Here is a 25,875-nt window from a genome sequence, read left to right on the forward strand (position 1 = left end):
TTTACAGTACAGTTGCACAAATTGGAATTTCTGAGGCAGGGAAAGTCCCAACATGTTAAAGTCCTCAGGGGCCATAAAGGGCTCAGGAGACAAATGGAAATAACTGGCGTCTTCCAGCCACAAACCTTCTGAGCCAAACTCCTATCTTGCCTTTGGAACCCAAAGGGCTAAACAGGCCAGTGCCTTGTTCTGGGACTCTTGCTATCAGAAGAAAACTGAGTCTCTTGAAGCCATTTAGCCAATGAAGCAATCACTGCTGCTTTTAATATCTTCTTGCCCGAGGCAACCACCTGTTTCGCCTAGCATATGTATTGCAGAATTGGCCCCAGCAGCGAAATGCAGTGGGTCAGGCAGTCTCCGTGTCACAAAAACAATGAGAGGAGATAGCACAGCTGCAGAGACCTGCCTGAGGCTCTCTGGCTTACAGGATTTTAAAGGAGTGCTTGCAGCACTGACAGTTATGGGCAGATAGTTTTCCCACACAAAGCCATTAGAAAATGGCGTGTCCGTGGCCAGTCCTGAGCTCCCAAACAGCTTTTGCTGTATCAAGATTAAAGGCAGCTGGGGCTAATAAGTTGAAAATCAATGCCATTAACTAAGAGAGTAAAAAAGAAAAAAAAAATCCAAGCCCTGCAGAGGCTGAAACTTTTAGCTATGCCTGTTGCTGTGTAGAAACAGATTGTACAGCTGACCTGGTTCTGCTTGGATTTGACCTCAGATTCAGGGAGGAAAAAAAGTATAGATGATGTCTGAATTTCCTGTTTATTAAAAATGCATATAGTTTACATATATGCAGCTGTATGTATGCAGATGTATACATCTATGTTTTCCTATTGACTACATTGGACTTTGGATCAGACCTTGCATGATATTTTTAGGATTTGAGAGGAGTAACACCTAGGATTAGGGAGGTTATGAAATTTAATTCCACCTTCTATGACCTGCCACAGGTTATGGTATGACAGCACAGACCTGCTTCACAGTACCTTCACACCTTCTCAGTGTTTCAGAGCTAATGATGACATACAGACTGGTAAACTCAACAACAGTTAGGAACATTCCTATGCATTAGAATGAGATCAGCTTTTCTGTAAAACTGTTTTGAACACCCCTTGGCATGCTTTCAGCCTGTGTCAGCTAGCTCTGCCCCATAAAACTCATAATCATCGTTTCTGTGTTTGGACATAGGCTGTTTGTATTGCAGCTACTTCATTTTGGAGACCAAGAAATCTTACTAGCATGTATACACACCACTCGGAGCCAGTTGGGCTCAGTACCAAGAAATGTTTCCAGACACACTCACTTTACTAGTAAGGATGCAGTCAATTAGTTCCAATAAATAGAGATCTCAAAGCGTTATCACTGGCCTACTGTTCATCTGTTTCATGCACTCATGATTGATGTTTGAAGTTCACAAAAAACAACACGAATGTCAGCAACTGAACATACTCAACTGAATATGAGGACCTGTAAAGGCAAAGATCCACAAATGTGAACCCAAGGCAACACCTCCATTTCTCCTAAACTACAGGCTTTATGAATCTGAATTCACACTGCATCAGAAACTTCTAAAGGAATAAATGTCAACTCATAAAAAATGTTTTTACACTTAGCAACTTCCTTGGATTATTCTGTTTTACATAGTAGCTTGTTTGTGTACACCAATACATTCTGCCTTTATAACTTTGCCTTAATGCGTGAAAATGAACTGTCACATTTCTCTGAGCAATATTCATTTACATACCCATATTTTAATCTCTTTCACAATATTAATTTAGACTGTCATATTTTAATCTCTCTTGTTACTCCCTAGCTCCTTTCAAATTACAAAACTGTCCATGTCTTTCCAAAATCAATAATGAATTATTACTATTTTTATCTTGGTTCAGCAGAAAGAAATTTTCTCCTTTAATGTATTTTCTTTGTAAGAGCAATGATGATTTATACATCAGAAAGGATAGGCATTTGTAATACGCCTATGTTTTCAATGGCTCTAATGAGAAAGATTTTTCTTTTCCTTTTTTAATAATAAGGAAAAATCACCCGGACTCTTGGTTTATAGACATTTCCCATTTAACTTGCATTGAGTAAGAACAAGCATCAGACATACAACAGCACTAGGAGGCTGTAGTGTTGTGCATTCTGGAAACTCAGAAGGTAAATCAGAAACTAAAATAATTTATAACTAAAGTATTGAGATTAATTTTGGGGAGAATGGTAGATGGTAAAGGTGAATGGTGCTCAGAGAAAAACCAAGCAAAGAACTGCAGGATATCTGTGTCAGTCCAAGTGTAGAAAATGCCTTGAATTCCCAATTAGCTTAGTAAACAGAGCATGTCGCTAGGACAACAGATTGACTGAATCTTAGCTGGAAAATTATTCCCATAATGAGTGATTTTGAGACCAACAAGGAAGGACAGAGAAGCCTGTAGGAAAACACTCCTAAACAAAAAAGGTGAGGAAAACAAAATTATGAGTCTAGACAAAGATCTGTATGGTTTCAGGACCAGAGGAAGTACCAGTGCATTCGAACCCATTAAAGCATTGAAGTGGAAATTTTATTTTACTAGTTCTTCCTCTTACAAGCTGGATAGCATTCCTTAAAACAAAGCCCCTCTCAGTGGCTTAGCTCCCTATTCTCAACTAAGATACATAGCAAATCTGCTTAGCATTTTTCTAATATTAAAAGCATACTTACTCCCAATCAGGAAACTGCAATCTTCAAGCACCAGATTTAGAACAGTGGCATTTTATGTGGCATGTAATGTATTATATTGTTTGAAAGTCATGCTATTCTCTTGATAGCATTCTACTTCATATAGAACTCCAAAGATAAACGAAGAGATTAACATACTTCGAAGACCAAGATCTTCAGCAAACATATCCACAACAGGGACATTACTACCAATTACAATAGAAATATACTTATGATACTATGGGTAGGATAAAGATCCCTCTTTGTATAGGGTTTTAAGAGACTCAAAAATCTTATTTTCTTTGTCTTGTCTTTTGCCGTTGCAAAGAAGAACGTAAGGCCTAGAATAAAAAAATATTGGTCTTGATCTTTGCCCACTGAGGGTGAGCCTCAATGAATTCTTGGTGAAAACCATAATGAGTTCTGCTGATGCAGGTGCGTTGTAAGTCAAATTTTCTCTGCTTATGAATTTCCTCATAATGAGATTCTCCTAGCTGACATGATGTCTTTAGGGCAGAAAACTAACTGCACAGTATCATCCTTTTATAAAGGCTATTTTACGTGTCTTCCCACAAATTGTAAGAGATTAAAAGTATTTAATTTTGCCACCTGCAACCAAATCACCAATTTGACCTAAGGCTTGCCCAAGTTAGGGAAAAGGCTTTAATCAGGATTTGGCTCACTTTCTAAATGTGGCCGAGATGTTTTATAGCTATTTCCAGAAACCAAACCTTCACTATAAATCGGCACAGCATATTACCTGCTCAGCTTCATACATGCACATGTGTTTCCTTGACTTGTTAATAAAAGCTATTCTACCTTATTATAAAAGCTAACTCCACATTTTCTTCTCTGAATCTTTCCAGAAATAGGCTAAAAGCATAATAAAACATTTTCCATTTGTTTTATTCTCTTCCCATCATTAATTAATAGAACAAATATATTATTGTACTTAAAATACACTGAAACTGGGATTTTAATATACTTTATTGAAAAAAGTACACAGTTTTAAATTGTTTTCAATGAGACAAAGCAATGGTCACCTCTATCTACCAAGTCCTTTTTTGATGAATCACGACTACCATGTGCCAAATTCACATCTGCATGACTTGCAAAGTAAAAAGATAAATCTTTTTTCAACATATCTTTAAGAATTTATATCACCAACAGTGTAAAATCATGAAATGCTGATGCTCTGACTATATTTCATGTCCTCTATGTTGCACCATTTCCGAGTTCACAGTTTATCCATGTATTAGCATGCCAATTGAACACATCAGTCAATGTCACCTTGAGAAAATCATCAATAGCAGAGGAAGAACAACAAGAGGAGGTTTAGCACTAAGGCCGGAGACACCACCACATTCTCTTGCATTTTCCTAAAGACAAAAAAAAGGAAGGAAAAAAAAAGAAAGAAAGGAAAATAAATACAAGCCATTACACTCAATTATGATACATGATTCTTTACTAAACTACATATGCATAAGAGGACTGACTGGCGCAAGCAGCAAAACCCATGAACTAAATACACTCAGGAAGTTTTACAGGTACACATTTCCATTTGAACAAGTTTAGATTGTAGACTGAAAGTGAGCATGGTCAACAAGCATTACACAATCCCTTCCATGACATATTTTAGGTCTCATTCTACATTGCATTACACCATTGGAGGGAGGAAATAAAGTTACTCCAGAGTAAAACGGATGTCTATGAACATAGGCTGTACAAGCCACTGTAATCACATCCCGGTCTCTATCAGATCTCCTTGGCACTATACAAATAAGAGTACTATGCAGAACAGAGAGTAGGAAATATGGGTAGTGATCTCTCCCAAGCAATACTATGTGTAACCATAACGATTATAGCATGACAGCTGAGATAATGAAGCTAGTTACTGAAAACAACAGTAACAGCATAAATTTCCCAACCATCTCCAATGAGGAATCTTGTGGTTAGTGCTTGAGCCAGAGTGAGGTCTCAGATATTCCTGGCTGACAGTTTGTGCTCACATCTTACAACGTCCTCTCATATGATATGAAACAGTCTACAAAAGCAGCAAGTCAAGACACTGTCTACAGGATTACTAAAAAGATTCACAGCACGTAAAATGTCACTCACTTCCCTTGCTACAGTGTTCTGAGCGTTCAGAATATTTCCTGATACTTCATCCTAGAAGATAGTTTAACTTTTTTTTTTTTTTTTAAAGAAATAAAGCATTTACCAGAGTCCAAAAGAAAGGAAAAATAGAAACTTACTTCAGGGTGAAATCCATGACAAGATTCTGGGCGTCTTCTTATCTTCTGAGATTTTAAACGTTCACATTTAAGGGATTCATTATGTACAAGGTAGTTAAGGAGAGATGTTCCGAGCATTGCATTTTTATGTGTTTTGAAATGAATATAGTGAAAATCTCTCAGCTCCTTCCTTCCTCTCCATCAAAAACCCAATGTGATACGTGTGGTCAGCACAAGAAAAAGAACGTATAACTAGTGCTTTCTCCTCAGTGATGCATAGTTTAGATGGTACCATTTGCACTTACACAGATAACCTGTCTTTTCTTAATAAGTCTGCAACTCAAGCACACTGCAGGCTGCTTCTGGTAAATTCCGGTTTATGTAAGAAAACGAATCCTGAGCTGCAGAACAGCATAAAATAAAAATTGGGGCAACTAAAAATCAAGTTATATATTTACTTTGCTACATTTTTATGTTTTTGGAAAGTAGGATTCAGAAACATTTTCAGTATTCTGCTCTGACCCTAAAATAAAAAGATATCTGTATTGTAAGGAGTTTTATAAGTTCAAATACCAGGACCTCCATTCTTACAAAGAAATTACACATTTAGGGACTAATTTGAAAGATTTTCAGCTATCTAAAGATGACCATGACCTTATGATACTTAAAGATGCACATAAGTGTGTTTTCTTAATTTGTATTGGCTGTTCAAAAAAAAAAAAATTAATTCTCCTTGAAAATAAGTAAGGATGCATCATCAGCTGGCTTAATTTCAAACAGCTCCAGCATTTTATAATAGGTAATGATGCGTTCTTAAGTCATGTACTGCAAGTTTTACATAATAAGAAATTTTTAAATATTTGCATCTTGAATCTCTTTCTGACAACTTTGCAAACAAAAGGATATACCTTATTTCTATAGGTGCCATGGTAATTGGTGGGACAGAATCACAGAAGCATTCGTTATCTACTACCACCATGAAGAGATTGCTGCTTGGGATTTGCTGGATAACAAAAGACCTGCAAATTAAAAAAAAAGAAAAAAAAAAAAAGAAAAAGTCAAATAATTGTGACGTTATCTCTATTTCTGAGCAACAGGTTTTGTTAGGATTTTTTGAACTTGTCGACACCACCTGTATTATAGTCACAAATATCATTGACTTTATATATCATACTATATCTCCACACCTTAGGTGGCCTTGGGCAATGCTTCCCTCAGTTCACAGAATATGGTTGTCCCTTTTGTCCCTTTTGAGATGTACATGATGCTGAAGGGTACACAGGTGAAGCAGAACGGATAGGCTTATACTGCCGATATATTAATGCAGAGACTGGGACACAAATGAATTACCAAGGAGTTTATCAGATTTGTCTTTTTCAGATTTCAATCCTGAATTTCTGCTCTATTATGAATACCTAGCTATGTACTTATGAACTGGAATTTTTAAGTACACTTGAAACCTATCTGCAAAAACAATGACGGTTCTTCTGCAGCCACACAGCGATAACTCACGGTCCCTAACTTTAGCCTCTACAATCACATTAGGGCCTTTATTCACTCTGGGTCTTGCTTGAAGCAACATGAACTACTGAGAAAGATCTCAGCTTTCATCTGTCCTCTTGAGAGTCATTTTATTACTGAGCCAACAAAACAGAGATTAAGCCTCAAAATCTTCCTAAGCAAGGAGATTTATTTTAGAATAATGATGACTAGATGGTACAAATATGGTGATAACTCAGCACCACATTCAAATTAAGACAAAGTAGGCAACTCAAAAGGAGAGAGAGAAATAAAGACATTGCTTGTAAGAAGGAAAGCACCCAGGGGAGACCAGGGAAGGATCCTGTGGGCACTATTCAATGATCCACAGAGTTACAATGAGCTGAACTCTTAAGCACACACCAAAGAGAAAAGAGGGAGGAGGCAGAGCCAACCAGGCACTGTTTAGCCCTTTCTTTGAAATTCAGGACACAATACAAAGAAAGGCCTTAAGGCTCAGATCCAATTCTTGATAATTTTTTTTTTTAAATCTGTCAGAATTTATATATTGTATCAACAGAATAGCTGCCATATCGAATATCACTGAAATCTGGCAGTTCCAGGAATGAGGTGTTTTTCAGTGTGGTATGCTGGTAAATGTACAGAACATTGAGTGAGGGTTTGAGCACCAGGAAGATGTGGAGAGAAACATATTTTTCCTCAGACATCTTTATTTAAAATACATATTGTCTTACTAAAATAACTCCCTGCTTTTTCCAAAGATCACAGAAGATGAAATAGCGGACGGGGCAGGGAATATTCAAACCTAGCTTCAGAAAAAAAAATTTGGAAAACTTACTATAAAAATGTGGCCAACGGAAAGATTAAACACTTTTCAGTATTTTTTAAACTTACTGAACCTCCATTAAAATTACACTTAGAGGGATCTGCAATATGTTAGCTTTATGTTTATACATGAAATATACATTTATGGCATAATGTAAAAGGCTGAACTTTATAAATGTACCTACCAAACAGCTGGAGCATGTAGCAAGACTGACATCATTGTAATGGAGCATCTGTGGCTTTGTGGATTTGTGTGTGGGAGAAATGGGGCCAATAAAAGGAAAGGAGGGAAAATCTTTAACAGACAATTACACCAAAATTGTAACTGCATGAATTTCTCAAAAGAGTTATGAATAAATCAAACCCTAAAGGATAGAAAAAAAAATATTAATTTTATTCCCAGAGATTGGCACAATTTGGATTTTGTGCGGTCTGAAACTTTTATTTATTGTATCTTTACAACTAGCTCAGAAAGGACCTGAAGGGCATAAAGTGTTGTAACAATTAACCAGATGGTAAATGATTCATTACTCCTTTTGATAAGAAGGGACTAATCACTCTTCTGTTGTACCTATGGTATGCCTGACTCCAGGTCTTTTTGTGAGAGCCACTTTTTGTGGCCCCCAGGTGAATACTGAAGCCTGGGAGAAAGCATGTACCATATAGCCAGGCTTAAAGGTACCATTTCATGAAAGGTGGACACATTTCCCATTTTGTTTCTTCTCTCACCCACTTCTCTGGGGTGGCATATGAACTGTACAGTATAGGCTATTCCTTCCCCAAAGAAGAGAGGGGAAAAAAGTCAAAAACTATAAAGGTTTGTAGGAATTCAGTGATACAGAAAATTTTGCTCAACCTGTTGATTTGGGGAATACAGTATATACATGGATTGATGGAAATTATTAATTAAAGGAACTGCAAAGAACAATGTATTAGGTTAAGTCAAAAAAACTTTTCTACTTTAGAAATTATATGAAAGATATCGAGTAATTACACTGATTCAGATTACCAAACAGTGAATATTTTTTACACATCTACAGTCTCTTTATCTATTACAGATGTTTGTGAAGTGTCTAACCTTATGGTGACTGCCACAGAACACGTGACTGTCATCTAAAGAGCCATAAAACGATGAAACTTTTGGCTCACTGCAGCATTTTTTTCCATGGTGCATAATAATATCTTAACTAATGTCTTACGAAGTGGAACAACTAGCATCTCATCTACCATACATTTAAAAGAAAAATGTTATCTTCCACAGGCAGTAAATGAATATTTTCCCTTTCACAATTCCCAAATATAATCTTGAAATGAAGTTGTAAAGCCAAGTGCGTGTCCTCACCAGTCACTGACTTGTGAGGTCACAGGCAAAGGATTAACATATCAACAAGTGAAGACAGAGGACTGAAGACAGAGATTGAGCTGAGCAAATAATTAAGGGCAGAAAAAAATTTATGTCCAATTTAGCTTTCTTTTCTATTAATAGAATGTGCCCAAGCAAATTATACCTCTTTCAGCTGCTGTAATTTAATATTATTTCGCAGTCACGAGGTATTCTTACTCTCACTAGATCAATGGCAAAGAAGTTTCTGCCAGCCATAACCACTGCAGTTGCTCTGTGACTATTCAGATAATTTACATGGCACTGCTTCCATGCCCAAACTGGATAAAGAACACAATCATCCCAGCAGCAAGTCTTCTGTTTGAGTTCAACTTTCAGTTTCCATGGTGACATGCACATGCATCTTTGAAATTCATTTTGAGTGAGTGTTCATGCCAGTAAGTCTCAGGAACTGAACATTTGCAGAAAACAAAAGCTGCATAAACACAGTCAGAACAAAGTCTTTCAAATATTGAAATATTCCACCAACATTTTTAATTGCATATGCCAAGAGTCAGTTGCAAGGGAGAAAAAGCTCTAGCAAAACAGCTTCCATGAGTGCAGCAGGAAATAATGAAAGTTGCTGACAAAGTAATGAAAATGAGCTTGTCTTTTAAGTGAGCTCCACTGTGAGTCTCTAAAGTTTATATGACAATAAGCATTTCTGAACACCTGCTGGCTTAGGTTGTCATTTGTGTCACTGGCAATAAGGGAGCCAAATCTCAGGGACAGAGTAAGGGGTTTTGTTACTGGTTTAACAGTCAAAAGAAAGTCCTAATAGCCTATGTTTAATCTTTATGGAAAATGCTACATGTTTAAAGAGCAAAGCTCTTTCTGTCTTAAGTAATGTAAATCTTTTGATTTAAATCTTTTTCCTTTACACCAGTATTATCACCATCATTTGATACTGACAGCACAGAAAAAGCTTTGCATATGTCTCCATATATAAAATTGAATAAATTGTTGGGGTTCCTGTTATGTTGAAGCCACACTAAGTCAATAAAAACCTTTTTAAGAATTTCTCCTCCATCTTTCATCCACTGAGGAACTAGTTTGGTTTATTTGATGTGCAGGTTCAGAGGCTTAAAACAGACCTGAACACAAACTGCTTCTTCACTTTGCAGGAAAGGCGAGGAAAGAAGAAATTTAATAGTTTAAAGGGGTAGAAAGAGAAGGAGGAAGAAAATCTAGTCATGCCAAACTATTTTGTTAATGAAGAAAAATAAGAACAGAGAGTAAATCTGCAAGAAAGTCTGCATTTTGAGGCAGGCATTAAACAATGCTTTTCTCATGTTGCACACGCTTTATCTGTTTCTTCCTAATCTATTTCTGTATTGGCTGGTATAAAAACATCTGCAAAAATATCATACAAATTGACTTGGAAAAAAACCCCACAGCTTCATGTTTTACTTGGAAATAGTAAATATTTGCTCAAAAATGCATGTATTTATTAATCTGTTCCTTGAAAATTATTTTTTCATTGTGGAATGAAACAGGAAAAGACTTGAAATTCAAGTAACTGCTGTTTTCATATTATATTTGCTAAAGTTATGTTTATGAAGGCATGATAAGAAAGCACACTTTTAATGAGTGGCTAGTGGCTAAACGACTTCCCACAGAGAACCAGAACCTTCTAATTTCTTAAAATAGCCTAGAATTTGGAAAGCATCATAATAGGACTACAATGCAGATCTTGGATAGCAGTCACACCAGCTGCCTTTACGCATGTAACTCAGGTTCCTACATTAGAAGGGTAATCATCTCCAACTCTGAACAGAGTACCTGCAGAGACACAGACTATTCAAAGATAATTCAGAGCAGGAGCTTGGCTTCGGTGATCTGAATCATCCTCTGCAGGAGGGTCTTTCTCTCTCTTTAATAGCTGAATAGTGATCCTGCAGAGAAATGCATCCTGAACGGGGTGAGATGTGATTGCTAAAGCTAAGTGCAGACTACGACTTGTGTTCTAAAAGAGCCAGCACACTACATTCAAACCTGTTTTTTTTTTTTTGGTGAGGTTTTTTTTCCAATTTGAATCTTCTCCTTTTGCTTGAATACAGAAAAGTTTTCATACAGTTATAATGTATATTATTATACTGCTACTGTAATAATTTCTTCCACAGACTGTTTAAAAAAACAACACAAACCCCAACTTAATTTCAAAAATGGCAGCTCTTTTTCTTATTATAAGAATTACTTTCTCCTATAAGAAGGAATAATTAGAAGATATACTCAAGGCAGTAGAAGAGTAGGGACTGAGCTGGCACTACCCTTGCTGCAGTGCCCTCTTTCCACACTGTGTGCTTTTTTCTCTTCATCTTCCAACGTCCGAACCTCTGGGGTGGCAAAGTATCAGTAAGGCAACTGGGAGAGGGAGAGACCTCCCTGGAAAGGAGGGAGATGTTCCAAGACAGGGGGAAAGGGCAGGGATGATAGGACAAGCAGTGTTGGTGCCCTGTGGGAAAGGGACAGAGGGAAGCAGGTTATTAGTTGCTTCAGCAGGTGGCTTTGTTGTGGGACCTCTGCATTGTGTCCCCTTAGGAATTCTTCCTGGCTGCTGTAGTCATGAGGCTGCTATATCTCCTGAAGTAAGAAGACCAGTTTACTGGCCAACTTGAAGATCCCACACTTCTGTCACTTATTTCCTTGCTTAATGCAAGTTATTTCTTCATTACAACTACCTGAATCATAAGGTGCAAAGTCTGTATGTGGCAGGCTTAACATCTTGTCTCTGAAATGCTGCTGGCTTCAACTTTCCTTTCCTAACATAGCTGGATCTATAACAGGCAAAGCTAAGGTAATTCAATTTCAAACATGCAAGAGATGTGCCTCATCCAGCTAAGCAAACTTAACCTTTAAGTTGTTTACTCTCTACTATTTGACTATAACATCTGCTATTAAAGGAAATCGATATTACTGTTTATCAGCTCAGTCTCTGTATTTCCATGCAGGAGAGATAATCCATTTCCTTGTCTGCTGATGTTAGGTTTTGGACGGGATATAAACTGAACACAGACCTGAGGTTTACCTACTGATAAGCAGCCACTTACACAGCCCCAGACACACCCAATTTTAAGGAAACATGTTGAATGCAGCATATTTTGTATGGGACTGCGGGTGGGCCAGAGAGCTGTGGAGAGGTCACAGCCATATTAGACTGTTCAGACTGAGGATCCCAATGACCGTTATTTGTTGGTCACTTGCACTGAACTATTTTCCTTTTCCTGGCTCACAACCATGCTGCCATTAGCTGGTGGCCACTGACACTGCTACACAACCTGTTTCCATAGCAAAGAATGGTAAAAAACCTCCTAACAGCATTCAGAAATCTCGGATTATTAGACTCATTCCCCCCATCTTTCTTCAGACAGTCACAAAGGTTGCAAAGTGTTTGAGGGAACAAAATGAATGACAAGCAGCACGGAACCCTGAAGATACTTACAGGATAAAACTACACTTGAGGAACCAAAAAATTTAGGGAAAATATCTTCCCATTGTCCTGCAGCATGGAAGATATTTCTTTGTAATTTGAGGATGATTTGAGCACAGCACCAACATTTAAAGCAATTTAACTTGTTTAAAAACAATGCTGTGTGTTTTTAGTTAAAACTTACTTGTTTTCTCACAGAAATACTGTATTATTGTGCATGGTTTTAAAACACACTTGTACATAAGTAAGAATTATTGACCTGTATGGTGTATTTTACAAACAAGATGCATTTTTTTAATTTTACAAAAATATGCTGCTATTATATCTGTGCTATGCAGAGGAGTATGTGGTCACGATAAACACATGGCTTAGCAGGATTTTAATCCTATAAACATTTAAACGGCTGTTCAGGTTGATCTTTAATTTCATGTTCAGGAGCTTTAACAGCCTGATTCAAGGGGGGGAAAAATCCATATGTGTATTTTTCATTTGTTTCTGTAATGACCATAGGAACACTTTAATACTATTGTTTAATGTTACAGTGGTGACTGTGAGACTTACATTCATATTATGACTAGAATAATATCTGATTGTTATGTTAGCGTATGTCACTACTGCACATACTTAAGCATATCAATCATTTTTAGGAGGCAACAGAAAAGATCTTTTAGCTACCAGTTGTTTTGCCCATGCAGATGAATCCTACAAAGGATGGAAGAATTTTACTGTGAGTAGTTTGAACTGAAATAAACTGAGGGCAATATTTTCAAACTGGCAACCTAAACACATGCACAAAGATGTGAAAAACTAGTCTGAATTTCCAGTTGGTACTCAACTCAGATAGCCCCACTGGGCACTCCGATGCTTGAGCATCTCTGTAAATTCAGGCATTTCCCTCCAGGCCTTTCAGCGTATTTTTTTGAGTGCAAACCTGCATTAATGAAGTTTGAGTATTTTGAATTAAGATTAGTTGTTACTTTGGGATTACATTCCATATCTGTCAAATATCTTTCCTATTTTTTAAAGAAAGAAAAAAGATACCAGCACCAGGGTACAGTAAATGGAAAATATTGTGCACTCTGCACTCAAATATGTGTTACTCACATAACTGTTGGTTGCAAACGTTCAACCCTAATGGTCTGGAACAAACTTTAAGCATTCAAGTGAAGTGCAGATATCCGCTGTGCTATTTCCCAACTCCTATCATGTGCTTTCCAGGCTGCTGGCTACATTTCCTAACCCACATTTCTGTCACTTATCACATTTTTTAAATGAATGAATGAAATGTTTATATCACAGTCAAGTTGGGCTACTTGGGTTTTTTTCAAATAAATGATGATAGAGAATGGAATATTTTTAATGCAATTTATAAAAATAACATATGCCAATAACAACATTTCTGAGAGCTGGAGCAGTTAAAGCGTATGAAAAAAAAGCAGCTAGTGGTTCACTCATATGAAAAGAGATAGATAAACTCTCAGCCTCAGGCCTGTAAGCTGGCCCCATGCTTGCAAAATATTGCTACCACATATAGCCTGACTGACTGTAGCACAATTTGGTGTCAGTATAACCATACCTACTCAAATCGAAGTTTAGAATCAAGGATATAAATGAAGAATATCATCCTCACCATTCCTGTGCCTGCTGAAGACTTGCAACCCCAGAGAGCTGTGGCATGGTTGGCAACCACTTTGTTTCAGATAGGAAAACCGGAAGTGCCATTCCTTTTTCATTATCAATCAGAGGATGCTTTCTCAAATAACGGATGCTCAGATAAGAGTACTTTACCAACTGCACAATAGAAATGTTACGACCAACCAAAAGCTTTGAGTGTACAGACTTTAGGATGAAAAAAGTACTTTGTGTAATGAGGAATTTGACAATGCTCTTAAGCTTTCTAGTCCAGCCACCCATCTTTATGAGAGTGTAAGATAATGGAGAGGTTCAGGTCACTAGGTTTAAAAATGGACTGCAAAACTTTTGCAAAAAAGCCAAGCTCAGAAATCCCACAAACTTTAAATATGAGTCAAGGTTCATACCCCTGAACAAACCTGAGCTGAGAGCGTGGCATAAGTGGGTCTCCATAGGTAGAGTGGCTACCTGATTCTGTGATAAACTGCTCTCAATGAACAACAAAGGAGATACAGCAATCTCCACAATGCAAATCGTATCAGAGGTCTCTTAAAGCTTGGGCTTTGCTTTTTGACAGCAGCACCGGGCTAACAGGACAACAACAGGGAGGTCAGAGAAGTTTTCCAGACTGGAAAATGCAGTTCTACTATAGCATGTTAGCCAACAAGTGTTTTTAACAGAGTTTTTTTAGGCCTACTTAAGTAGTTCTGGTTTGTATTGAGAGACATCTCAGATAATGTTTTTAAAATACTAGATGATTTCTAAATTAGATTCTAAATATAATTTATAATTAAAAATCCAGTTGATTTCCTCCGATTTAGGAAGGCTCACAAATATAACATGACATTGTAAAAGTATCTTTTTCACTTTCATTAATTGGTAACTACTCATTTCCACAGCTTTAGGTCTAGTCTAATCTACAAATAGGATATGGCTCTAGTAAAGAGCTATGCAACACAAACTGAATTGTAAAAAGCAGAGATGATCAGAAGGTTCACACTGAAAATGTAATCCTAGAACTAAAGTGCTCTTCAGATGTGCCCACAGCCTGCTTAGCAAGGATGTTGTTAATTTATTTCTGTAAACATAAATATTAGCAATAATTGAGAAGGCCACATCTGAAAGAATTAAGTACACTGCACGTTATCTTCTCTATAGATAACTAAAACTCTATAATATTTTAGGTAATATATAAGTCTTCCCTGCATGGAACTCAAATCTTAAGATTCATGTTGTTTTTCCAAGTTAAAGGCTATTTAATATATTTAATATCCATTAAGCTCTCAGATTCTTTTGAATGTTTTACATGTACAGATGCCTAAGTTATGTTTGCATTATTTTTCATCAGACTATAATATAATATGAATATATTATAAACTGAAATTAATTTCCTAGTACTAGCAATTCTTCACAAGTATGCCTGGCTTTAAAAAGTCACTGCAATGTTTTCCAATTTTAATAAGTTTTCCTATTCCAAGCCTTCTTTGATATACATTAGTACTCAGCTCTATATTATGGCATTCATACAACTTTTAAAATCTACTGTCATTACAAAACATCCTTTCATTGTGTCAGCTACTATTTATCATTTGTTTAATATTTACTGCTTGTTTAAAATGTAAAATTATGCTAACTTTTAAGTAGAGTAATATTTACATTTTATAGCATTACTAAGCTTAACTATGAACAGTGAATGGGTGGAGATCACCACCTTCCCACGCAGTTTTATTTAGAAACTTCTCAAGCAATTCAGCTCTAAGCTCACTTGGAAGACGTAAGAAGGGAAGTGGGGAGTTAAGAGAGAGGGCACAGCTCACCCTACTTGTCAGAAAAAAACATACAGCAAAACTAATGGCTACATTAATAGACTGAGTTGCTAGGAAGCTGACCCATGTATCTCCAAGATTTTACAGTACTTACAGATGGACCAACTGGTCAGAACTATGAGGTCTCCTAATGAAAATGTTGCACACATCTGCAAGAAAAGACCACTGTACATTTCCTCATCTTCCTCTTCCCTATATAGAGTACTCCTCTCATTCAATATATATATAAATATATATTCAATATATATTCATTAAGGATGCCCTTTGAAAACTGTTACTACAGTCAGAATTTTTTTTACATTTAATATACTTTTTCTCCTTTGACACATAGTGATTCTTTCATTCTCTAGCATTTTTACAATGATTACAATGCTAAGTAAATCGAGAGAGAGAATCTGAATACAGATTTTTATGGTTTTGTCAACTAAGTAAACAAACTCCGAGGTTTTGATTTTTGGGGGAACACTGATATAAAAACGGAGATAATAATGAAAGACTATTTTCAATATATTGTGGCATTCTGTGTATAAGCAGCTGCAATACTTCTAAATTCAACAAGCACACTAAAAAAGTTCTGAAACAAAAAAGGAATACTGAAAATATTTGTCTACTTAAAAACAAAAAAAACAAGCAAACAAAAAAACCAAAACCCTTTAAAACCCTCCAAAGGATTGTTAAACTAATGACCGTCAGGCACAAACCTGCTCTGTAACTTATATATGTCTTGCCCTATTATTTCATATACCTTTTTTCCTAAATGAAAATAGTAATTTACAGTGTTTCCTGAACTGGTCATTCAAAAATACATTATCAAAGGGTAGAGTTAAATTACCCATACAGTGACTTTAAATTGCACCTGCATGACAAACATTATAATCAGTGTTGCCTTTGGAGTGAAGAGGAAGTCACTCAGTGTGCAAGTGGAGATGTGTGGGTAATACAATATAGGATTTTAAGCTAAGTATAAAGACCTTTAATATACAATTCCAGTAGTTTAAATTGCATAATTTGATACTTTTTACAAGGAAAGAACAGGAAAAAAAAAGTCTTTTGGGATCTTCTACAGTTTAGGGGTTTTGGCTATGATAAGTTTCTACCAATACTGCTGTTGCTGCAAATATAAAGACCTTTGAACACTCATAAGTACTTTGCAAGTCTGGTAGATCTGATTTTCAAAATGAGGTGCAAGATGACTCTGCAGACTAAGATTTTGATTCCTGAGACTTCAACATTTAACTACTGAGGTATGCAAAATACTGAGTTTCCCTTGAAGATACTCCTTGCCTTCCACGCACATCTAAGCAAGCACCCGGATGTTAAGATCTGTTCGACATTGCCAAGATCAGCAGTGAGCAGTTTGACTATAGCCCACCTGTGACTCAGCATGGGCACAGGCAAAAAACATTTATGTGCATGGTATCACATGTGTACTTGGCATGGCTGCTGAAAAAGCAACCATGCTAAAACATACAGTCTAAACAAAGTATGGTGAAATATAGAGAACATTTGGTTTTCTTCAGGGTCCTACAAGATGGATACAATAAAATGAATACAACCCAAAATGTCTTCTAGAAGACTGACTATAATTTACTGCCCAAACTACTCCAGGAAATCTACAGGAATCTTCTGATGTACATAGATAGAGATCCAAATGAGAAGAAATTGGCCCTTGATGCTTTGCTTGTTTTATGTGGCAAGCTGATTTGTTTAGAAATAAACTAACTACATCTGAAAAGGCAAATGATTATTTATTTCATGGGAAATTGAACTGGGTATTTATTTACACATTTTAAACACGATCAAATACAGCAGTTTGGCAAGCTTCTAGTGAGAAAGAAATGTATTTTAGCAAATGGTGGTATGTCTCAAGATAAAGTGGCTTTAAAAACCATTACCATTTTAATGTCTGTAGATTGCACTATTCCTAACACTAATATACTCATGCCCTAAACAATCTGAATCTAATTTGTATTGTTATTTATCTGTTACTGCCAAATAAGAGTATTCAGTGGACAAGTCTGAAATTTGTTATTATAAATCCACATGAAGCATTCAGTGTCATCCTGAATTATAATTCTAGTACCATTTACCTCTTTTTATTGACAATGAACAGCATGCAATGGCCAGTCCGTTAAGAAAGAAAGAGAAGGAATTTGGTTTATTGATGATTTTCCCTGCTAAATAATTGTCTGCTTACTAACACTCCAATGAATCAAATATATAGTGCATGGGACAGTGTTTAATCAATTAAGTAGTTCTGATCAATTTAACAGGCAATTTACATGTGAAATACAACAAAGTAAAGGGAATGCTTGCATTCATCTTACATAACTAAAACACACACATAATTTTTTCCCATGGTTAGGATGATTGTAGCTCTATACTTCCTTGCCTCCCTAGTGAGAATATGGCTTTCTCATGTCTACTTCCATCTATATTTTGTGTCTTAAGAGTGTGCACAAAGAATCAACTGGGAACAAAACAGTTTCTTTGGGTTTCTGGTATTGACCTTGTGGACCCATGAATGCAGCAATTAAAAGAGAAGGGGGCTTTGCTCCCTGGGTCATTGGAAGTAAGGCCAGATTTTTGATCTGCATCCAAGTCCAATATGTCATCACACATGAACAGGAGAGGTTAAAAGGGCAGATTTTTAAGCATTTGACTGTGCAACTGCTGCCTGATTTGTATACCCACAGTTCTTACAGTTGAACATGCAAATTTGGCAAGTATGCACTCAAATCATTGCTTGCAACTATGAAATTTTAAAATATACACTTAATGTATAAATAGTCAGATACTCATCTGACTATTTAAGTTGTTGTGCCTACAGAAGATCTATAAACATACTCATAGCAGCCTGAGTTAATGCTGAATTTAATGGTATTTTCCATTAAAGCCAAATGAAAACATCCAAATTTTCATGCAAAACCAAGATTTGCAATTAGAGAAAACTTTTTTTTTGTTTATTCTACAAGCAGATGAATGGATATACTAAAAAGATCAGGTAACTTTCTCTGGTCAAATATCATAACAGCCACCATCCTTTCTAATTTATAACAACTTTATCTTCCTAAGGATGCTTTCCTTAAGACATTTTTTAGTGCTTTTTAAGTATCAGCAATCAAACTTTGCAATGCTGAGATCACCAGAAGGCAGAACTGGTAATGTAACCAGTGAGAATTGCTAAAGAACTTTGGTTGACATGCTTACTTGTATTAAAAACTGGCTAACGCATTGAGGCAATACCTCATAAAACTGCAAGCAGCATTGAGATGCTTATTTAGTCAAAGACTTCAAATCAAAAACACATCTCTGAGCAGCACACCACCCTTAAAACCCACACCAACAGCATTTGGCATTAGTGTAGCTCTGACTCAACAGAAAGAGGGGCAGTTGACATTGATAAAGAAAAAACATTTCTCTTTAGCAATTAACTATTTCCAACACTGCAGCTGCCATAGAACATTCAACAGTCTATCATCTGAGTTTTCAGAAGCAATGCTTTTTTTTTTTGTTGTTGTTTAGTTTTTTGTTATAAAAGGGATAGCTTACTGGAAAATATGAAAGCATTTCAGATTTTTAAAAAATCCAAGTTTTTCTCTCTTGTTGACAGTGCTTAGCAAATGTGGGTTGACTTGTTTTTGATTGCTGTTTAAATAACAGATTAATTTAATAATAGTTGGGATATTGAATAACAACAAATTATGGGGTGGGACAGCCAAACCCTGACCCTAATGACATTCTTATGTTAATTCTTATTTTCTTTTAGGCTCCTGCTTTCTTAATAAAACCTATATTTTTGAAAATCGTTTTTAAATATTGCAAATTATCCCAAAGTAGCATTTATTTTTCACTAGTAAGAGATAAGTTTACATATAAAGAGTGTATTTTGTATGTCTGTATACATTTAGTGCCTGACTCAAAGTCCGCTTAAGTGCATAGGTGCCCTTCCATTGATTGAATGTTTTCAGAGATGGCTGAAAAGGTGAGCCAGCTCTTTACAAAGTAATTAGCATGTAGTCCTTTCTACTGTGTGCTATTTGTGAGGATACTTTGATTTAAATCCAAGCACCCATGATTTAAAATTATGATTGGAAACATTTATAAGAACAAGGCTTAGTTTTCATAACTATGGTTGGTAACTGTTCCCCTTGGTACCTGTGAAGTGCGGAGTATTTCTATAAGATCAGTAACAGCACACCCAGGATGGAGTAAGACTGAGCCTCTGGCTCTCACTATGTGACCTTGTTGACTATGACTGTGACTTTGTTAGCAATAACACGGTATTTGTGCTCCAAAATGTCTTATCTAAGTAACATTATATGGTTTCAATTAACATCAGTCATCAGTTTTACTTCTACTGAGAGCCTGCCTTTAGTCGCTTTTTTCAGACAAGGGCTCTATAGTAGTGCCTGACATTGTAGGAACAAAAGACAGCACGTGAATGAGTAATTTGTGACACAAACTTTCTTGTGGCAGAGTATTTGCACAACTTGTGTTTGCAAACCTGTTCATAATATACTGACTTTTCCAGTGTCTTTCAAATAGGTTTGCAATATTAGAGTGGGTGTAAATATTTACAAATATCTGTTTCTATTTGTAATCAAGATTTGCAAGTATATATCACAAACAGATTAGTCTATAACACAATCCAAGGAAGACACAGAAAATAATCCCACTGACTCAAAGGGATCTGAATCGAGAGCCCAGCATGCAACCGATGCCCTGCAGATTAACCGTTGAACACAGTGTCAGTTCAAGACTCGCTATATATAAGGTTGAACCCCAATTTTGACTGAGCCCATCATTCTTAAATTACAAGTATTAAGCAATACACTTGCTTGTAAAAATATTTATTGGTACTGAGGCCATGAAACAGAAAACTGGGTCAGAAGATGTAGGTCTACAAAGGACTTTGGGTCAAATTCCTTAGCTGTTCTGCGGGAAAGTGTCTTGGGTTATAACAAAAATATTTGGAATCCAATGCAGTCTGCAATCTTAGATGCAATTTGTAGATTGTTAATGACAGTGGGTAAACGGTATAATGAAGAACTTTCCCATGAGAATCTAATAGTTCTTCTGGATTATTTCTTTAGGTTTTGCCATTGCTTGTGGAGAAAAAATAATGGGTGCCTTGAGATCAGTTTGTAACTTACAGGGTTTTCTTTTATTTTTTTGTTCCACTGTGGAACACAAAATGTTTTTCTATGAAAAAGATCTTAGCGCATTATTTTTGAAATACTATAATTTTCACTAAACTCAGTTTCCAACTCAGTGCTGTCCAAGTATTGCAGAATTGTGTTATTTTTGAAAGTTATTTCCTTTGACCTGAAGTTACCTAAGAAGTCAGACTGAAATCTGCATTCCTTTGAGAAAACCTGGTCATGTTAAATTAATCTTTTTTCATGGAATCATGTCTGTTTGCAACCTTTAAACATAAGAGATATATGGTTATTTGTTGCACAACTTCTCAGTAATCTTCTGCTAAATAATCACAAAATAAGGCTGCTTGAATTCTACAATGCTGGCATAAAGCACTTACAGCAGTTTAACATACCTTGTGTTTGATATGTCAAGTGGAAAAATCACAGCTTTATTTTGTTGAGTTTGTACTTTTCAGGCAGTGGGATCTATTGTTACACTTAAAGGGTTCCCTTGGATCAATTTACAAAGCATTGTCATACTACTATCCCACAAAGCCATATAAGAACAACTATTCATACTAGACATTAATAATTTCCTTATAATTAAAAGTTGGTCAGCAGCAAATTAAAGATCAATATTAGCCCTTAAAATATATCTCCAGTGTACTTCCTCCTATTTCCTGTTTTAAAACAATGATGAGATCAAGGAGAAAATTTAGAAGAAAGCCCAGAAGCACACCTATTGACTTCAAAGAGAAGTTTTCACCTTTATTTGCTAATTGCATATTGATTTAGTCTAGAAAGGGAGAGTTGCAACAATTTTTGTTTAACTTAGAAATTCTTCCTGACATTTATATTGATAGACAAATTATTGCTGTAAATACTAATCTCCTTTGCGATTACGACCTCTCAGCATAAAGGAAATCCAATTAAGAGACTTACTGAAGTACAGAAATTTGCATGAACAATACCTATGCAATTCTTTAACTAAAATGTACCACAACTACAGTAAAAACGTCACTGCACATTTCTCTAAATGCAGAGAAAAGACATTTTCAGTATGAAGGAGGAAAGCTAGACTGAAGTCTTTCTCTTCTTTTAACCCTATGAGGGACAACTTTACAGTAGCACTGGTAGAACTGACAAGGTTGCAGCACTGACTTGTGAGATTTGTTACTATTAACTCAGCTTCCCAGCACTGAAAGTTTGGAGGACAGATTTAATCCTCTCCCACTCTTTCAGACTAACAATTCTAAGAAGGAAAACTGTTTGGCATTCAAATGAAACAACCAGATCTCACTGTACCACAAGGGAACTTCTCACCTATCCAGCAGGGTTTGAGTCCTGTACAGGAGAGCTAATAGCACTAACCTTCCTGTATCTAAATCTTTACAGAATACGCCCTTAAAATGCTGCCTGTGTCAAGGAAAAGTCTTAAAACATTCACTATTCTTTGAAATTAGCATAAGCCTCTACTGGTTTTACATGTTTTTTGGTAGAAAATAAGAGGCACTGCTTTGATTTAAGAATATCAAACATTTAAATGACCCCTGTAATAAGAGAAATGACACCATGACAGAGGTAATTATATAAGATAAAACATAACAGACTTGTACGTTCTTTAACATAACCTTGAATAATTCAGTTTTATTGCTTTGTCACAAACAGTTGTATAAAAAAAATTGAAAGGGCTTACTTGAAACAGTCATCGCAAGCAATATTCCCCGTGGTCTCCTTTATAGTGCGTTCGGAAACAAAAGCTGGATATTCAGTATCACAGGGCTCTAGGGTTTGTTTCAACCTCTGCGCTATAGGCACAGGAAAAAATATCTTGATGTTAACATGGGAAGAACGGCACACAAAATTCTGAACAACATGAGATGCTGTATTACAGAGCTCAGAGAGAACGGAAATGTTACTCAGCTTCTGCCACCCTGTGAGATTTCCTAGGCAGTGCATAACACTATTTTTTCAATTAAAAAAAAAAGTTTATCCATGGAATGTAATTTTGTAAGACATAACTGTTAAAGTAGTTATTCATGGTTTAGCCATAGCCAACCTATTTTACATTTATGCACAAGCTTTTATTCTTTCTCTGTGTATTCAAGCTGGACTTACTGACAATTTTAATTCAGTGATGCTGTGCCTCACTAACTATTATGTATGGGGGTTTACATTTATTTGATAACTAAATTGCTGTACATTTTACTGAAGCCAAAACACTTGTTTGGATTACAGCTTGGGGATCTTTGCAGAGTTTCATCAGTTAGAATAACTCTTATGTGTGGGGGGCAGAAGTGTTACTTTGCCCAGAACCAATGCTTGTTATCCGCTTCCCAAAATAGTAATCATTAAGACTCCGTAACACTTTTAATCTGAAGCTGAAGCCCTTGCAGTGCAAGAGACAAGAAAGCATCATTATTTACATCTTAAAAATTGGGAAATTGAGGCACCAGGAAGCAGTGAGACTGGTTCAAGGTCAAACGACAGGACAGCAGCAAAGCTGGGAACTGAAGGCAGCACTTCTGATTCTCACACTGATGTATCTGTTGGACAATGTCTCTCCCTCATTCCCTTTCTTTTTTCTCCCCACCCCTTCATTCTTCCTTAACACAGAGATAGACTTGCCCATCAGCACGAATGTTAAGCCTATCTTAAACTAATTGCTAAGTGAGAAAACAAGACAAGGTATGACAAAAATAGATTACACTAAACAGGCTCTTGGACTCAACAGATCTTCCATTCAAGATAATCTGTTTCAAAGCCAGTGCCAGGGGAATGAGCAAAACTGCATTTGCAATCACGCACTAGGACATGCATTTCTGAACTGTTCATAATTTTTGTATGTAATTTAAAAATATTCCCCAAAATGCACAGATCTCAAGGGAGGTACTAAAGCTGGTCAGAAAAGTTTTGTTATTTCCAGTGTTTTCACTATGGTCATGACATATTTAAAAATTTACCATTTTCTTAAGAATTGTCTGACTAGCTCTACCACACCTTCTCCATTTCTCTTCTGTTGTCCTTATCTGTTGCCAAGAATGACTGAAATTTATCACCTGTATTTTGGGTCTACCCTCACTTGTATCAAGATATGGCTTGTGTAACAGAGAGACTGCCAGAGATCCATGGATCTCAGATTTCCAGCACTTCGTTAGAGTCCAGAAGATGAGGGGGTTTCCCAAGGTTTAGGTCATCAGTTTCTTCTCTCTCACTTACAAACATGATTGAGATTACAAGACCTTGTGCTGAAGTATTTTTCCTACTAGGGTTTGGTAAATTGGCAGCTGTGTGGGGACCCTCTAGGATCTTCGTAATATGTGGTGTTCTATTAATGTCACAATTTGAGCAGGAAGCAATTTCCCCATTAGAGGAACTGGGTTTTTTCCTGGGCTTTGTTAAGCATTGTTAAGTAAAAAAAAAATAAAAATGTATGAGTTCATTAGTCTTAAATTCATTAAGTGCAGTCATAATTATTGCAACTCTTTGTGGTAATGTAGCATCTACAGCAGAACATACCTAAGCATGTGCTTTTCTCTCCTGCTGACTTCTATCTTGTGAAGTTTCTCTTGCTTTTGCTTTGCTAACACATGTTGGACTCCCACTTGCAACCTAACCAAATTTGAACTGGGCAAGCAGTACCACAAAAATGATATTCCAATGAGCACAATGAGGGGGGTATTTTCAATACTCTTACTCATCAAAGAAATGGAATAAGTAGTTAAAACTCCACTTTCAACTAAAACATTAATGAAAATCCCTCAACCATGCTTGTCTGTCAAGGTGCTGTAATGATAGTTTTATCTTTAAGAAAGTTATTAATGCCTGTCGTGTTAAAATATAAAACAGACATTCATTTTCATGAGTTTAAGAGGGATGCTGTCTTTAGAGGGTATTTTCCCTAACATACAATGTAAGTGCCATTGGCTGTCTCATGCTGGGATATATTAAGGCACATTTGTACAGTACACTTGAAGAAACATTCAAAAAAGTTACCCGTTCCTACTCAGGCTGCATTGCACTGTTCTGCAAATACCAAGGACTAAGACTGGCATACCTGCCATTCTTCTTCAGATATAAGGAACAGTTTTGCATTTTCTGCATCTAACACAGCAAATCCTACCGTCCTTCACAGCCATTTTTCATCATGGATAGGGAAATGACTGGAAACTTAGTCTTGGTTTTCAGAAGATCTATCTAGGCACTGCTGATTACGAAGCAGCCCTAAAAGCAAATAGTGTCTGGTTGGTTCTCATGAAGCTCTGTTTGTGAATGCGCATCCGACCTACATCGGGCTCATTGTTCACGTAACAGAGGAATTATCTTCAGTGTACAGTTTACATCAGTATGGGAAAGGCTATACTAAGTTCATGCACCTAAATTTTCAGAAGGCTCTTATCCAATCTTCACCTCCAGCAGATACCCATCTCAGCCCCCCCTTCTCCCTACACAGCATTTACAACACGTTAGACAGTGGCCGGACACGTTTTGTCATTTACTGCCGTAGTTTCCAGTTGCTCGAGGATACTCTTTCTGCTAGAAGAGCTCCACCATCTTATTACTACAGGGGATACTGGTATATTCCAGGGCTTCAGCATGTTCCATTTTCCCGACACCTTACTTAGCATAAAGACAGCCTAGTATCCAGGCAATGCTAATATAAACTGAAGCCTAAAGTAGCAATTTTATCCCCTGCTTTGCTAGGGAATATGCAAATCTGCAAATACGAGGCTGAAGAATGCAGTTTAAATCATTATACCAGTAAATGGTACGCAGCATAATTTGCCTATGAAATAGCCCATTGAAGAGCACTGCTCTTGTAAATTAGCCCTTTACTTTCGAGCAACACTTCTGAAATGCAATAAAAAGTCTGATAAAATATAAGAGACACTTGACATTGAAAACTTCCAATTCTTATGGGAACTGTTAAAACTTCAGTATTATTGCAAACAAAGCCTCCACATTTTCAAAAGTTATTTTGAGTAAATTGAATTTTAATTCATCTAGATTTTATACTTTAAAATGTCTATTTTGAATGGAAAGTTAAAACAAAATACATTTTTAACCAGTCTTGCTTAAAAATAAAAGCTTAAAATTTACTATCTTAAGCCTTAAAAATTATTTCCAAATGAAATCATATTGAAATGACCGTGTTACTGTGGACTTTTGTTGAAATGGCATTTTCCAGCACAATAACCCCCTACATAT

At 36.4% G+C, this 25,875-nt stretch overlaps 1 protein-coding gene across 1 annotated transcript in view; it reads right to left on the reverse strand.

Annotated features, from left to right (window-relative positions):
* Nucleotides 1-3,981: 3,981 nt before the first annotated feature.
* CACNA2D3 (calcium voltage-gated channel auxiliary subunit alpha2delta 3) overlaps nt 3,982-25,875 on the reverse strand; it is a 456,710-nt gene continuing 434,816 nt past the window's right edge. Inside the window, exons 35-38 of the mRNA XM_074151549.1 lie at nt 22,364-22,475; nt 5,836-5,948; nt 4,951-5,033; nt 3,982-4,074 (exon numbers count right to left, since the gene is read on the reverse strand). Coding sequence (XP_074007650.1) covers nt 3,982-4,074; nt 4,951-5,033; nt 5,836-5,948; nt 22,364-22,475 — 401 coding nt within the window. The remainder of the gene's footprint in view (nt 4,075-4,950; nt 5,034-5,835; nt 5,949-22,363; nt 22,476-25,875) is intronic.

This window comes from Numenius arquata, chromosome 8 (genome assembly GCF_964106895.1).
Source record: "Numenius arquata chromosome 8, bNumArq3.hap1.1, whole genome shotgun sequence".
Lineage (NCBI taxonomy): Eukaryota > Metazoa > Chordata > Aves > Charadriiformes > Scolopacidae > Numenius > Numenius arquata.